Raw genomic sequence first — 15,497 nt, 5'->3', positions numbered from 1 at the left:
ATCCGATTTCATTCAGACTTGTTACATCTCAATATTTCCATCAACACAAGATCTGTTAAAAGAGGGTAGAGATCGGACTATATCTTCTGGTATCATAAAGGAGTAATTGACTGACTAACTTAACGATTCATTAATGCCCAGACGATCGGCTAAAGCTGGAGTCATGAAATTTTGGGTTTTTTGTTGCGGGGAAGGGGTCATATAAGGCTGGGTTATTGCAAATTCGTACTAGAACAGAGTATGAAAAGAATTAAAAGTTACTAAATATAATACCCTTTGTATTTGAGGAGACAGCAGAGCTAGAACTCTAAAATTTGGAATGAGGGTCGTTGGTGGAGTGTACGATAGATGTACTAAAGGGTTGTTGGATATTCGCACTATAAGTGTACGAAAAGTACTAAAATGTATTTTATTTGATACCACCTCTTATCATGTGAACGGTTAGATCTAAAAACCTGAAATTTGAAGTAGGAATCAAGGTTGGGGAGTAAATCGATATAAGGAGGTAGTTTTGGAAGTGTGTGCTCATGTTTAAGGAGAGTACTAAATTGTAGTACAATTTGAATTTGGAGAAACGGATGGAGGTGGAATCCTGATAGTGATAGGAGGAGTGTAGGATTAGGATTAGGATATGGAGGTAGTTTTCAAAATTTGTAACTATGTGAACAAATAGTACTAAATCGATTTGGATGAACTGATAGAGCTAGAATTCTGAAATTTAGAAATAAGATTACTATTGCATTATAGGACTGAAGAATGTAGGTGGCTTTGGAAACTTATGTGTAATAAATGGTACTAAATTTGGTACAATTTAAATTTTTGGGAGAACCGGTAGAGTTTAAAACCCGAAAATTGGAAATAAGAATTCTTTGGGATTGTATGATGTTTGTAGTTATGGAAATTTGTACTTATGTGTACTAAATGGCAGTAAATCTGGTACAATTGGTTCTGTACTAAATGGTACGGCATTTAGAACAATTTGGATTAGGGTGACCGGTAGAGTTTAAAACCCGAAAATTGGAAATAATATTTCTTTGGGATTGTATGATATAGGTAGTTATGAAAATTTGTACTCATGTGTACTAAATTGGTTCTGTACTAAATGGTACGGCATTTGGAACAATTTGGTTTAGGGTGAATGGATGAAGCTGGGATATAGAAATTTTGTATTGGAGTCCCTGTTGGTGGTAGGTTTATGATAAAGAGATGGCCTTGGAAATGTATACGACCAGCGCACGAAAAGTACTAAATGGTACTATATTTGGTACAGTTAGGTATTGTGTGAACAGATAGTGCTTAAAATCTGGAATTTGGTATTATGGTCGTAGCCTGAACATATGGAGGTGCTTTCCGCAATATGTACTATAATTGTACGAAAAGTACTGAATGGCACTATATTTGGTATTGGGTAAAGGGAAAGAGATAAAATTATGAAAATTGATACTTAAATAACAGTAGGAATCTGAGTTTGAAATTTGGCACAGTTTGGTATTGGGTGAACGGATAGTGAATGCGGATTGAACTTTTGTATAAGGATCGCTGTTCATATGTAGCCTTGACATATGGAGGTGGTTTTAGAAGTGTTAACAAGAAGTGCATGAAAATTAAATTGAACTAAATCTGGCATAGGCTAAAGCGATGGAGCTCTTATGTTGCGATAACTGTTTGTGTCTTAGTTTGAGGTATGGAACGGTTTTGCAAATGAGTACTAAAATTATACTAAAATCACTAAATGTTACTAAATTTGTTATTGAGTGAATCTATAGAGCTGGAATCCCGAAATTCGGTATTGAGATCTGTTGGTATCTGGTGTTGAGATATGAAGGTAATTTCGGAAATGTGTTCTATAAATTTACGAAATGTACTGAATGGTTCTAAATTTGTTATTTGGTGAAGCGGTAGAGATAAAATTCTGTATCTGAGGTTGAGATTTGACGGTGGTGTATGAAAACATGGTGTACGAAAAATACTAAAAAACGGTGATGGCGGTGTATGAGAGCATGGTGTACGAGAAATACTTAATTTGGCATTTAGTGAAGGCATAGGTCCGGAATTCTCAAATTTGATATTGAGGTCTTTGTTGGTATCTGGAACAGGGATATGTAGGTAGTTTTTAAAAATATGCACTATAATTGACAAAAAGTAATAGATGGTACAAAATTTTGTATCGGGTCAAGGGATAGAACTGGAATCCTGAAATTTGATATTGTGGTCTCTGTTGGTATCTGGAATTGAGAGGTAGAGGTGATTTTTGAAATGTGTACTATAATTGTTCGAATTGCTGAAATCCGGAAATTTGATATAGATATCCCTGTTGTTATCTATTTTTTTTTTTTTTTGAGATAAGGGCCTGGATTTGGATATGTGTACTATAATTCTACTAAATGGTACTAATTTTGATAGTGGGGGAATTTCGAGAGTTGCAACCATGAAATTTAATATTGAGGCCCCTGTTGGTATCTGAATTTGAGATATAAAGTTAGTTTGGGAAATGTATACCATAATTGTACGAAAGGTACTAAATAGTACTAAATTTTGTATTGGGTGAAGGAATAGAGCTGAAATCCTGAAATTTGATATAGATGTCACTGTTGGGATCTGTGGTGCAGAGAAGGAGCTGGTTTTGAATATTCGTACTAAAATGGTATGAAATTGTACTAATTATGGCAATGGGGGGATTAAAGAGCTGCAACCATGAAATTTAATATTAAGGCCTTATCTGGATTTGAGATGTAGTTTTGGTTTGGTTTCGAAAATTATTAAATAAAATTATTTTTTCACTTTTGTTTGCAATTTATGTTTGTCAAGGTATATTTGAAATCTGATGCGAATAAACATTCAAAAATATTAGAATTTATCTCTATTGATATTTGAAATAGCCAAAATATTTTGCTACGATGGATAATCGAATCTTTCCATACATTTATTTATTTATTTTTTATTTTTGTGTTTGTAAAGTATACAAACAAGTGCCCAAAAATATCTCCACCGTCCAAACGTAAATCCAAACAAATTGAACAGCGTCATGCCAAAGAGACCGACAAATAATAATAATACGGAACAAATAAAAATAGATATTCATAATCGGTCAGTACAAACGGAGCGATAAAACAAATCCAAAATAGAAAAACAAAAACGACGACGACAACAACAAGAGAGTAGCAAACAAATGGCAAAATTAATATCAGGCGACCCTGTCGCTCATGGCATGTCACTGATCTGACGATGGTGGTTGCGGTGCCGATGGACCCCATGAAAAAGATTATGGGTACAGGTTTTTTTAAATAAATGGAGAAGTTGTTTAGTGTGAGGGGGTGTCTATGGCTCTAAGTCATATATTGAAAGAGCTACTCAAGATGCCAGTAATTTTTGCTTAGTTTATTTTTATTTGTCCGAAAAACCAAACTTGCTGCCAACGATTGTCTAGCTGGCTAAAAATAAATATTTTATTTTTTTTTTTGCAATTTTTTCGAAGATAAAAAAATTTTACCATTACCACTGACGGAAGCAGGCAATGGAAGGAGACCAATATTTAAAAAAATATATTATTATATAACAATAAATATATTATTATAACAAAAATTCAACAGCATCGGTCCACAAAAGTGTATCTCATTGACCTTGCAGAGAGCATGTGCCCCGGCGAGCGAGTTTGTAGAGGAGATTTATTTTTTTGTTTCGTACTTGCAAATTTTCGTCGTCATCGTTGTTGTTGTTGTTGCAATTTCGGTATTTTCGTTGAGTTTGTTTGATGGTCGTATTTGAATGAATCTATTGAAATTTGATTAAAGCCAAACACACAAAGCGGTGTTGAATTCATATTTTGTGGAGATTGAAAAAAATACCATAAGAAGCTTATTGCCCGCCGGGGTTTCACTTAATAACTATTATACCGATTTCAAATTGAATATAAATCGTGATTTAATTGAAGACGATGGATGGATGGTTGCCTTATAAGAGGATTACGAGGAAGAGTCTGGTTTTTTTATACTGACTGGTTTTAGCTAGAAGATTTATGGGGAAATATGTTTGAAGGCGGATTGATTGCCATTGTCATATCGGACATATAACACTATGCAACAATTTTCTGTTGGTGGTCTGGGGTGTAAAAACCCCCGAGTTTAGGTAACGGTATGAGATCTAAAAAGCAAAGTTCAAAACGTTCTAGGATTCGTTATACCCTCAGCCATATGGCTAGAAAAGATATATATAATTTTATTCGCCCAAAACGTGACTGATCCAAATAACGGTTTTAGACCAATTCCTTTTCAGGACATTTGAAGTCGATCTAAGCGTGTCCATCCATTTGTCTGAGAGTATCCGATTTAGTACAAACGTTGTTCATCGGAATATTTTTATCGGACTTAGATCGAGTTCGGAGATGTCCAATATTGGTCCACTCCTTCTAGTACCTCCCCCACAAAGGTCGACATGTTTAAATGACATTTTCCAATTTTCCTCCAACTTTGCAAGTCTTAATATTGTCATAAGTTCTAGATCAGGTGCGAAAATGGATAATCTCGGTCCCTTTTAGGCCTTAGGTTTCTTTGGAACAAATTCGTTTTAGAACATTTGGAGTAGATGTAGCGATGTCCGCCCGTCCCTGTGGTTGGTGCGCAGGTAGTATCCGATTTGATACATCGTAATATTATTATCAAAGTTAGATCGAGTTCGGAGATGAGCAATATCGGTCCACTCTTCTGATAAATTACCTCATTAAAGAAAATAAATTACCTCATAGAGCAAGAAAGGATCATCCAATTGTGTACAAACTTTGCAAATCCTAATATTTGCATCAGTTCTAGGTCAGGTAGGAAAATGGATTATCGGATTAAGTACCTCAGCCAAAAAGGGTCAACATTTTGAATAATTACAACTCTTAGAAAATGTGTTATAAGAGTCCGATTGTCTTCAAATTACACACATCACAATATTTTTAATAACCCAAGGTCTGGAGTGAAAATGGAATACATCGTCCATTCCGGTACCTATCTCAAAAAGGGTCAACATTTTGGATATTCATGAAGCTCTTAAAACACGAAATTAACATCCGATTTCATTTAGACTTGGTACATCTTAATATTTCAACACATTATTTGTTATAAAGACTGTAGAGATCGGACCATTCCTTCTGGTAACTCCCCCACAAAGGTTCAAAGTTTTGAATAACCAAAACTATTATAAAATCCGAAAATCCATCATATTTCACAAATCCCATTATTTTTACTAACAGAAGATCTGCTGTGAAGATGTGATATATCGGTCCACTCCTTCAGGTACCTTCCCCACAAAGGGCCAAAGTGTTGAATATCCATGAAGCAAAAATAATGCTGGTATTTTAATCGATAGTAATAATTTATTTTTTACTTTTTTTTTTAAATATATATTCTTTCTACATCTACAAATAATCTACTTTAAATTAGTGGTAGAAATTTTGAGAAGTCAATAATGAGGATGAAGGTTAGTTGGATTGCTAGATGGTGGTGAATTTTTGCAAGTGTACCAATTTATATTTTTATTTAAATAATTAAATTGGTTTACCTTAACTGGTGTTGGTGATCTTGAAGGAATTCTTAAAGAATTTTTATCCTTCATTATATAAGAACTCTTGTGCTAAAAATAAAACAAAAAAAGAAGAAGAAAAATTAAAAATCAAATAAAAATTAAAAAATATTGTCAGGGGTTATTTGTACAGAATTTACATATGATACTTAAATTTAGATTACTAAATTTCCATATAAAGATATTTAGAGAAGATTGAATATATCGGTCTACTCCTTCTGGTACCTCCCTCACAAAGAGTCAACATTTTGAATATTCATGTATTAGATGAAGCATGAAAATGGAATACTTCCTTCGACTATATCTGGTACCTCACCACATTTTAACATTTTCTAAAAATTTTCACATATCTCATATAAAGTGAAGGAAGTAACCAATATAGTCCGAGCCCGGCAAGTCGCAATGTTTATATCACATTTATTTAGGTCCGATACGAATTGGAAAATTTTGGCTCATTCCTTCGAAACCTACTCCATAGGGGGTTTAAACTTTGAATGATCACAACAGAAGTCAAAATATATTTAAATTATCGAACATTGGCTGAGAGTATACATCTGTCGGCAAAAGCGACTGATACTTTTTAACTTGTTTTAGTTTAAAATATCTTTTGGACGCCTAAAAGTATGCTATGAAAATGCTTAAGATGAAAATGACAGAAAAAAACGTTATAAATGTCTCCAACATGAAATGTAATCGGGACTCTAGCAAGTAAATTCAAATAATTATTAACAACTTGTCGCATTGCCCTTTAATATTTTCCATTTTAACAAAATCGATTTCATATAAGTCAGAACTCAACAAATTGTATTTTGAAAAAAAAAAAAAACAGTCAATACGGCATAAAGTGGTTTGGATTTACATCTGTCGACTTTAATTATCTGTGGCAAAGTCCAGGCATATCTAATTGATCTCCCATTAATATTTCTATATACATGCCAGCCTTAGTCCAGACCAACGTATTTATGTTAAGTTTCTCACATCTGATAATTTTCCCTACCCCTAAACATTGCAATCTTAAGAACCTCCCCATTTAAATCACGCATTTCTTTTCATCTCATAAAACCGATGCAAAGAAATAGAAATGTCTGCACTTCATCAGCTGTAGCTTAACACTTTTAACGCAATACAAGTGCATACTTTTAGGAGGGCCACTCTTGAACAAAAAAAAATACAAACAAAAGCATATGGCTTAGGGTAATGTTAAATATATGAAACGATGTCCCCCACAGCTTTTAGGGGAGCTTTTTATTATTTTTTTTACAATTGAACTACATAATACATACATAAAAATACATACATATTTAAATGTCATATATGTATGTATATTTGTTCATATCCATTATTTCAAGCGACCATGTGAACAATATTTTAAAATGTTTTTTTTTTTTTTTTTTTGTTATTCTCAAGTATATCAACCTAAAAGTATGCAATATTATTGATTTTTGTTTCCATGTTAAACGCTCAATAAAACATACATTTGGGCGAGAATAACAGATATAGAGGCAGAGAGAGAGAGGGCAATAAAAGCAATTGTGTGGAAATATGTATTGTATGGAAAATACGGTAGGGGTTTAATGAAAACCCCAAAAAGAAAAAAAAACAAAATAAAAAAATAGTCAGTGATTTCAACCCCAAAAAAAATTAAGAATAAAACAATGCACGAATAGTGTTGAGGACATGGAAAAAACCAAGCTATGATTATGTTGCACTTGGAGAAAAGTCGTGCTTAAAAACACATGGCTCTAAAATTTGTCAGTCACTTGTCCATGATCCAAAATCCCATATTTACATTAACATTTGCATAGCTGTGGGTCTTTAAAAAAATATTCTTATATTTGAACTATATCGAAGCAGTAATTTTATGAAATATGTGATGATCTCCGGAAAATGTTGAAATATGCGTGAGGTACCATATGTTGCGGACAGAAGTATTCCACATCATCTAATATTGATAAATATATTGGTATGCGCAGCCTTTACGGAAAATCGAATATTCCAATTTTATGCGAACAATCAAAATGTTGAACTTTTGTAGGGAAGGCACCAGAAGGTGTTGGCCAATAAATTCCATATTCACTTCAGATGTCTGGCTTAGAAAAATATTAAGACACACCAAGTTTGACTTGTAGACGTAGATATACAGGATGAAATGAAAAAACTGCAACCAACTTCAGACTGCTGTCATTTCTAAGCCACTCATCCGACAACTGTTAAAATGGACGGAAGCAATACAGCAATATCAGCAGAAATGGTTCGAAAAGTAAAGAAGCGACTTGATCGAAACCTGCGTCGCAGTGGCCGAAAAATGGCTCGTGAGCTGAACATTTCGCAATATTCCATTTGAAAAATGATCTTGGGGTAAAGCCATTGAAATTCCAAAAAATGCAAGAACTTACACCGCAACATCAAGAAAATAGACTCACAAGAGCTAAAGAGTTGCTTCACTTGGCCGAAAGTGGTGAACTGCCGAATTTGGTTTTCTCCGCTCCAATGAGAAAACATTCGTTGTCCAGCAGTTTTTAAACAAACAAAATGATCGTGCACCTTCGGTTGGCCACCAGAACTTAAGCGCCGGCCATGGTGATGATGTGGGCCGCCTTAAAAGCCGATGGTTGCTCTCCGCTCGTATTAATCGACCATGGCATCAGAATAAATGTCGAATATTATCGCCAAAATATTCTGGAGGATGCATTAAAAACTTGGGCACGCAAACATTTTGGCCGCAGACCTTGGACATTCCAACAGGAATCAGCATCATAGCACTCAGCACGCGCCTCCCAAGAATGGTTACAAAATGAGGTTCCTCGCTTTATTTCCAGCGCCGAATGGCCACCAAAATCTTCTCCGGATACCAATCCGTTTGAATATTGTATCAGGAGTATTTTGTAAAGCAAGGTTGGCACTAAAAAATACCAAAGTGTCGATCACCTCAAGCAACCGCTTCCCCGGGAATGGGGCAAAATACCACATTCGGGCAGCGTGTGAAGGTTTCATTGACCCTTTGAAGGCCATAATTCGTGCCAAAGATGACCATTTCGAACAAATCTAAACTTATTCTAAAATTCGGTGCTATTTCCGACATTTTTTGCTTTCAATAAAATTAAAAAAAAATGTAAAAATTATGTCGTTTGACTTTATTGAAGTTTTTTTTATCTCACCTCTATTTGGAGCTCAGAATGGGTTTTTATACCCTCCACCATAGTATGGAGGATATATTAAGTTCGTCATTTCGTTTGTAACACCTTGAAATATACATTTTAGACCCCACAAAGTATAAATATATTCTTGATCAGCATAAAATACTATGTCGATTTAGCGATGTCCGTCCTTCTCCCCGTCTGTCCATTCGTGAAAATCACTATAGCTTCCGAACGAAATGAAGTAGATTATTAAAATTTTACTCAAATGTATATTGTGTCTGCAGGACTTTTGGTATTGGGCCATGTAGGTCCATGTTTTCGTATAGCCCCCATATAAGGGTACCTCCCTATATTCGGTCTTTTTGTTGATTTTAGCGACATTTATCACTGGAATTGTTTCAAATTTGGTATTTGAAGTTCGAAATGGATACTACAGCCTAAGACAGAAAATTGTCTGCGCACGTCCACGTCTTCGTATAGTCCCCATATAACGGTACCTCCTGATATTCGGTATTTTGATGATTTTAGCGACATTCTTCACCGGAGTTCTTTCAAATTTGGTATTTCATGTTCCTAATGGATACTACAGCCTAAGACAGATAATTGTCTGTGCAGGTCCACGTTTTCGTATAGCCCCCATATAACGGTACCTCCTGATTTTCGGTACTTTGTTGATTTTAGCGACATTATTCACCGGAATTGTTTCAAATTTGGTATTTGAAGTTCGAAATGGATACTACAGCCTACGACTGAAAATTGTCTGTGCAGGTCCACATATAACGGTACCTCCCGATATTCGGTACTTTGTTGATTTTAGCGACATTATTCACCGGAATTGTTTCAAATTTGGTATTTAAAGTTCGAAATAGATACTACAGCCTACGACTGAAAATTGTCTGTGCAAGTCCACGTCTTCGTATAGCCCCCATATAACGGTATCTCCTGATATTCGGTAGTTTGATGATTTTAGCTACGGAATTGTTTCAAATTTGGTATTTAAAGTTCGTAATGGATACTGCAGCCTAAGGCTGGAAATTGTCTATGCAGCTACACATTTTTGTATAGCCCCATATAATAGTAGTAGATTTTAGCTTCATTATTCACAGATAATGCTTTATGACAAAAGTGGCCTATGCAGGCCCACATCGCCGTTTAGACCCTATTATGAAGGCTGAATTTGGTTTGGATTTTATCTTATTTTATTTATTTATTTATTATTATTATTTTTTTTTTTTTTTGAAAATTGCCAAATTCGTTCCAAATTGTGAAGGGTATTCAATGTTCAGCCCGGCCGAACTTACAGCTTTTTTACTTGTTTTTTCCTTGATTTTACCCAAAAAATAGGGTTGCTTCTTGGTCAGACCGTCATAATCTTTATGCAATATAATATGGGTCTTTGAGAAAAATATTCAAGAAAAGCCGGACTTTTAAAAAATAAAAAAAAATGGAGATAAATAAATTTGGATTCTCCAAAGAGAATACTCCCTCTTTCGAGACCACTTATTTTTGGTAATTGAATTTTCTTCTCAGTGTGCATTAAACAGATGATTCCAAATAGCCTACATGGCTGCCTAGTTCGTTGAATTGCTAGGCTGGCCGACTGGCTGTCTGGTGTGGGTGCGAGGATTTTGATACCCACATTAAACATAGATGAGCAAGCATACGACCATAGAAGAAACCACAGCAAAATATGCCCCAGGTTAAGCTACCTATTTGGAACAGCCATGCATACGAGTACATACATACATATGTGTCGACATATAAAAAAATAGTTGCTACACTGATTACACTCTTTGCTCTGGTTTGGTCTGCTCCGTTTTTCATTTTTTTTCGGGGGAAAAACAATGGAAAATATGTAGACCACCAACATTTTATGGGTCTGTGCATTGTTTTCTGCTTTTTTCTGCTCCTTAATTCGTTCATTTCGTTTTTCTTTTTTTTCGAGCTTTGCCAAAATGGAAAAATAATCCAAATAGGTGGTAAATTGTTAACAAAACCCACAGCAAAGTCGGTACTTAGTAACGAATATCTGAGTATATCTGTTTGTCTGTCTATATGTAATTTATATACCATTTCGTCACCATGGTAACTGGAATAACACCTTGTCTTACAAAAAAACCAAAAACAAGAGAAAAAAACAAAAACTTGGTAATAAACGTGCAAGTGGTTACAATCATCAGCCGTGCAGCTATTATGTGGCTTATATATTTGCGGTACGCTTGACTGATTGGCTGGCTGCAACCTATGCTGTAATCGAAACCATCCACAAACGCAGACCGAGACAGACAGCGAGAGAGAGGGCTCATCAAAATGAAAATGCGGTGGCAAATTGCAACGAAAAAAAAAAACAACTAAATATAGTAATAATCGTAAAAATACACAAACGGCAACTTATGTGGATCAATCATTGCAAAAATGCCATAAATGAGCGACTTATTAATGTGGCGCATCAACAGGCCGAGATATCGACAGACCGTCAATGGGTTGGAAAATCACAGTGATTGGAAAGAAAAATTTAACAATTCCAAGGAAAAATGTTCATCAATGGAAATATATCTTGGTTTCCCCAACGAAGACCAATAGCCCCTCTCCAAAAAAGAGGAATGGGTCTTCTTCCACAGAAGGCCCATAGGTCCTCTTCCATAAAATACCTTCTTCCATAGAAAATCCATAGAAAAACCAGAGGTATTCTACATAGGACACCCCGAGGTCTTCTCCATAGAAGACCCAGAGGTCTTTTTCCATAGAATATCCAGAGGTCTTCTTCCATAGAAAACAAATAGGTCTTCTACCACAATGTCTTCTCCATAGAAGACCAATAGGTCCTCTTCCATGGCAGACCAATAGGTTTCTCCATAGAAGACCAAATTAGGTCTTCTCCATAGAAGACCAGAAGGTCTTCTCCTATAGAAGACCAGAAGGTCTTCTCCTATAGAAGACCAGAAGGTCTTCTCCTATAGAAGACCAGAAGGTCTTCTCCTATAGAAGACCAGAAGGTCTTCTTCTCCTATAGAAAACCAGAAGGTCTCCTCCTATAGAAGACCAGAAGATCTTCTCCACAGAACACCACAAGGTCTTCTTCTCCTATAGAAGACCAGAAGGTCTTCTTCTCCTATAGAAGACCAGAAGGTCTTCTTCTCCTATAGAAGACCAGAAGGTCTTCTTCTCCTATAGAAGACCAGAAGGTCTTCTTCTCCTATAGAAGACCAGAAGGTCTTCTTCTCCTATAGAAGACCAGAAGGTCTTCTTCTCCTATAGAAGACCAGAAGGTCTTCTTCTCCTATAGAAGACCACAAGGTCTTCTCAATAGAAGACCAATAGGTCTTCTCCATGGAAGACCACAAGGTCTTCTCCATAGAAGACCAATAGGTCTTCTTCTCCATAGAAGACCAATAGGTCTTCTTCTCCATAGAAGACCACGAGGTCTTCTTCTCCATTGTAGACCACGAGGTCTTCTCCGATAGAAGACCACGAGGTCTTCTCCGATAGAAGACCACGAGGTCTTTTCCAATAGAAGACCACAAGGTCTGCTCCATAGAAGACCAATAGGCTTTCTACATAGAAGACATATAGGTCTTCTCCATAGAAGACAACAAGGTCTTCTCCATGGAAGACCACAAGTTCTTCTCCATAGAAGGCCGTCAAGTCTTCTCCATAGAAAACCAATAGGTCTTCTTTCATGGAAGACCATAAGGTCTTCTTCCATAGAACATCACAAGGCTTTCTTCCATAGAAGACCACAAGGTCTTCTCCATAGAAGAACAGTAGGTCTTCTCTATAGAAGAACAGTAGGTCTTCTCCATAGAAATCCAAAATAGGTCTTCTCCATAGAACACCACAAGGTCTTCTTCATAGAAGACCACTAGGTTTTCTCCACAGAAGACCAATAGGTCTTCTCCATAGAAGACCACAAGGTCTTCTCCATAGAAGAACAGTAGGTCTTCTCTATAGAAGAACAGTAGGTCTTCTCTATAGAAGAACAGTAGGTCTTCTCTACAGAGACCAATAGATCTTCTCCATAGAAAATCAAAATAGGTCTTCTCCATAGAAGACCAAAATAGGTCTTCTCCATAGAAATCCAAAATAGGTCTTCTCCATAGAACACCATAAGGTCTACTTCATAGAAGACCAAAAGGTTTTCTCCACAGAAGACCAATAGGTCTTCTCCATAGAAGACCAAAATAGGTCTTCTTCCATCGAAGACCAAGAGGTCTTCTTCCATAGAAGACCTAGAGGTCTTCTTCCATAGAAGACCAATATAGGTCTTCTTCCATAGGAGACCAATATAGGACTTGTTCCATAGAAGACCAATATAGGTCTTGTTCCATAGAAGACCAATATAGGTCTTCTTCCATAGAAGACCAATAGGTTTTCTTCCATAGAAGACCAATAGGTCTTCTTCCATAGAAGACCAGTAGGTCTTCTTCCATAGAAGACCAATAGGTCTTCTCCAAAGAAGACCAATAGGTCTTCTCCAAAGAAGACCAGTAGGTCCTCTTCATAGAAGACGAAATAGGTCTTCTCCATAGACGACCAAAATAGGTCTTCTCCATAGAATACCACAAGGTCTTCTTCCATAAAAGACCACAAGGTATTCTCCATAGAAGACCAATAGGTCTTTTCCATAGAAGACCATCAGGTCTTCTCCATAGAAGACCAAAATAGGTCTTCTCTATAGAAGACCAAAATAGGTCTTCTCTATAGAGACCAATAGATCTTCTCCATAGAAGATCAAAATAGGTCTTCTCCATAGAAGACCAAAATAGGTCTTCTCCATAGAAATCCAAAATAGGTCTTCTCCATAGAAGACCAATAGGTCTTCTTCATAGAAAATCAATAGGTCTTCTCCACAGAAGACCAATAGGTCTTCTCCATAGAAGACCAATAGGTCTTCTCCATAGAAGACCAATAGGTCTTCTCCATAGAAGACCAAAATAGGTCTTCTCCATAGAAGACCACAAGGTCTTTTCCATAGGGGACCGAAGAGCAATAAGACTTCTCCATAGAAGAATATATTTAAAAAATTCCTGTTGTAAGAACTGCGGACTAATGCAACTTATATTAAAAAAAACTACACCAAAAGTCTATTTTTTTTTTTTTTGAATTTTTTTTTTTCAAAAAGTCGCTTAAGCTATTGCTTTTCCATATTCCACTGTTCATTGCAAATTCCACCGCATTAGCCGCAAAACAAATCTAATTAATACTATTCAATTAACCAAAAGAAACAAAACTAAACCGTATCGAATCAAAGTGAAAATTAATTCATTGAATTTCAACCTGGCCCGCCATATGTCGGTGGAAATTGAAATAATTACTGGCAGCCAACAAATCACAAAAAAATAAACTCAGAAAACTTTGGAAAACTCGTCTTAGTCACGAAGTCCATATTTTCTTGATACCATGAAATCATTAAAGAATCGTTTAGGTCTAAACATTGTCGACGAACAATTCATCACCACTGAGTGGTGGATCGATCCGCCGCCAATGGATCCATCGGTCGATTGTTGTGGAACGACCACTTGTCCACATCTTGTTTCCAATACCTATTTGGCCATGTGATTTGACGTAAATTTCGAAAAGTATTTCTTAATTAATTTTGTCACATTAATTATGAAGTTATGAAGCCTGTTTGGAGAACAAACAGCAGTCATTTGTTGTACTGGACGACGATGACGCATTGTGGCAAGGTCGTCGGCGTCGTCGTCATCGTCATCGCGTTGTGTGTAGCTAATAAATGTAATACAAGGTCAGCGTCAAGCGGCGGCCATTATTGGTGGCAAACTGCCACCCTCTCTAGACAAACAACAACATCGAGTTTGTGTTAATGACTTTCAAGACATTGACATCTTAATTGTGAGAAATAATATTTGAAAAGAAAGAAAAGAGAAAAAAATAATTGAGGAAAATTACATTGCGTTTCAAAAAATAAGTTTTTTTAAGAATAATTTTTTCAAAGACACAGAGCCCGACAAACTGGGACTTCTATGGAGAAGACATATTGGTCTATGAAGAAGACCTATTGGCCTTCTACAAAGAAGACCTCTGGGTCTTCTATAAGGAAGTCGTATTGGTCTTCTAAAAGGAAGACCTATTGGTCTTCTAAAACAAAGACCTTTTTGGTCTTTTGTGGAGAATATCTTAATTGGTCTTCTATAGAGAAGATCTATTGATCTTCCAGGGAGAAGATTCATTGGCCTTGTAGGGAGAAGACCCATTGGTCTTCTATGGAGAAGACATATTGGTTCACTGGAGAAGATTTTTGCTCTTCTGTAGAGAAGACCCATTGGTCTCCCATGGAGACACCTATTGGTATTCCAGGGAGAAGACCTCTTGGTCTTCTATGGCAAAGACCTCTTGGTCTTCTATGGAAGAAGCCCTATTATTGGTCTTCTATGGAAGAAGACCTATTATTGCTCTTCTACGGAAGAAGACCTATTGTTGGTCTTCTATGGAAGAAGACCTCTTGGTCTTCTATGGCAGAAGACCTCTTGGTCTTCTATGGCAGAAAACCTCTTGGTCTTCTATGGCAGAAGACCTCTTGGTCATCTAAGGAAGAAGACCTATTGGTCATCTATGGAAGAAGACCTATTGGTCATCTATGGAAGAAGACCTCTAGATCTTCTATGGAAGAAGACCTCTAGGTCTTCTATGGAAGTAGACCTCTAGGTCTCCTATGGAAGAAGACCTCTAGGTCTTCTATGGAAGAAGACCTCTAGGTCTTCTATGGAAGAAGACCTCTAGGTCTTCTATGGAAGAAGACCTCTAGGTCTTCTATGGAAGAAGACCTATTGGTCT

At 36.4% G+C, this 15,497-nt stretch overlaps 1 protein-coding gene across 3 annotated transcripts in view; it reads right to left on the bottom strand.

Moving 5' to 3' along the window:
* Window positions 1-15,497, bottom strand: part of LOC101899456 (kinesin-associated protein 3) — a 146,396-nt gene that overhangs the window by 107,777 nt on the left and 23,122 nt on the right. For 2 of the 3 annotated variants that reach the window (XM_059121791.1, XM_005176984.4), the window contains exon 3: window positions 5,542-5,613. The exons of the other annotated variant lie outside the window; for it this stretch is intronic. In XM_059121791.1, the coding sequence (XP_058977774.1) occupies window positions 5,542-5,613 (72 nt within the window). The remainder of the gene's footprint in view (window positions 1-5,541; window positions 5,614-15,497) is intronic. 3 annotated transcript variants of the gene reach the window in all.

This window comes from Musca domestica, unplaced genomic scaffold (genome assembly GCF_030504385.1).
Source record: "Musca domestica strain aabys unplaced genomic scaffold, Musca_domestica.polishedcontigs.V.1.1 2, whole genome shotgun sequence".
Lineage (NCBI taxonomy): Eukaryota > Metazoa > Arthropoda > Insecta > Diptera > Muscidae > Musca > Musca domestica.
Note: the sequence above shows the minus strand (reverse complement) of the source record. Positions and strands in the feature narration are given on the sequence as shown.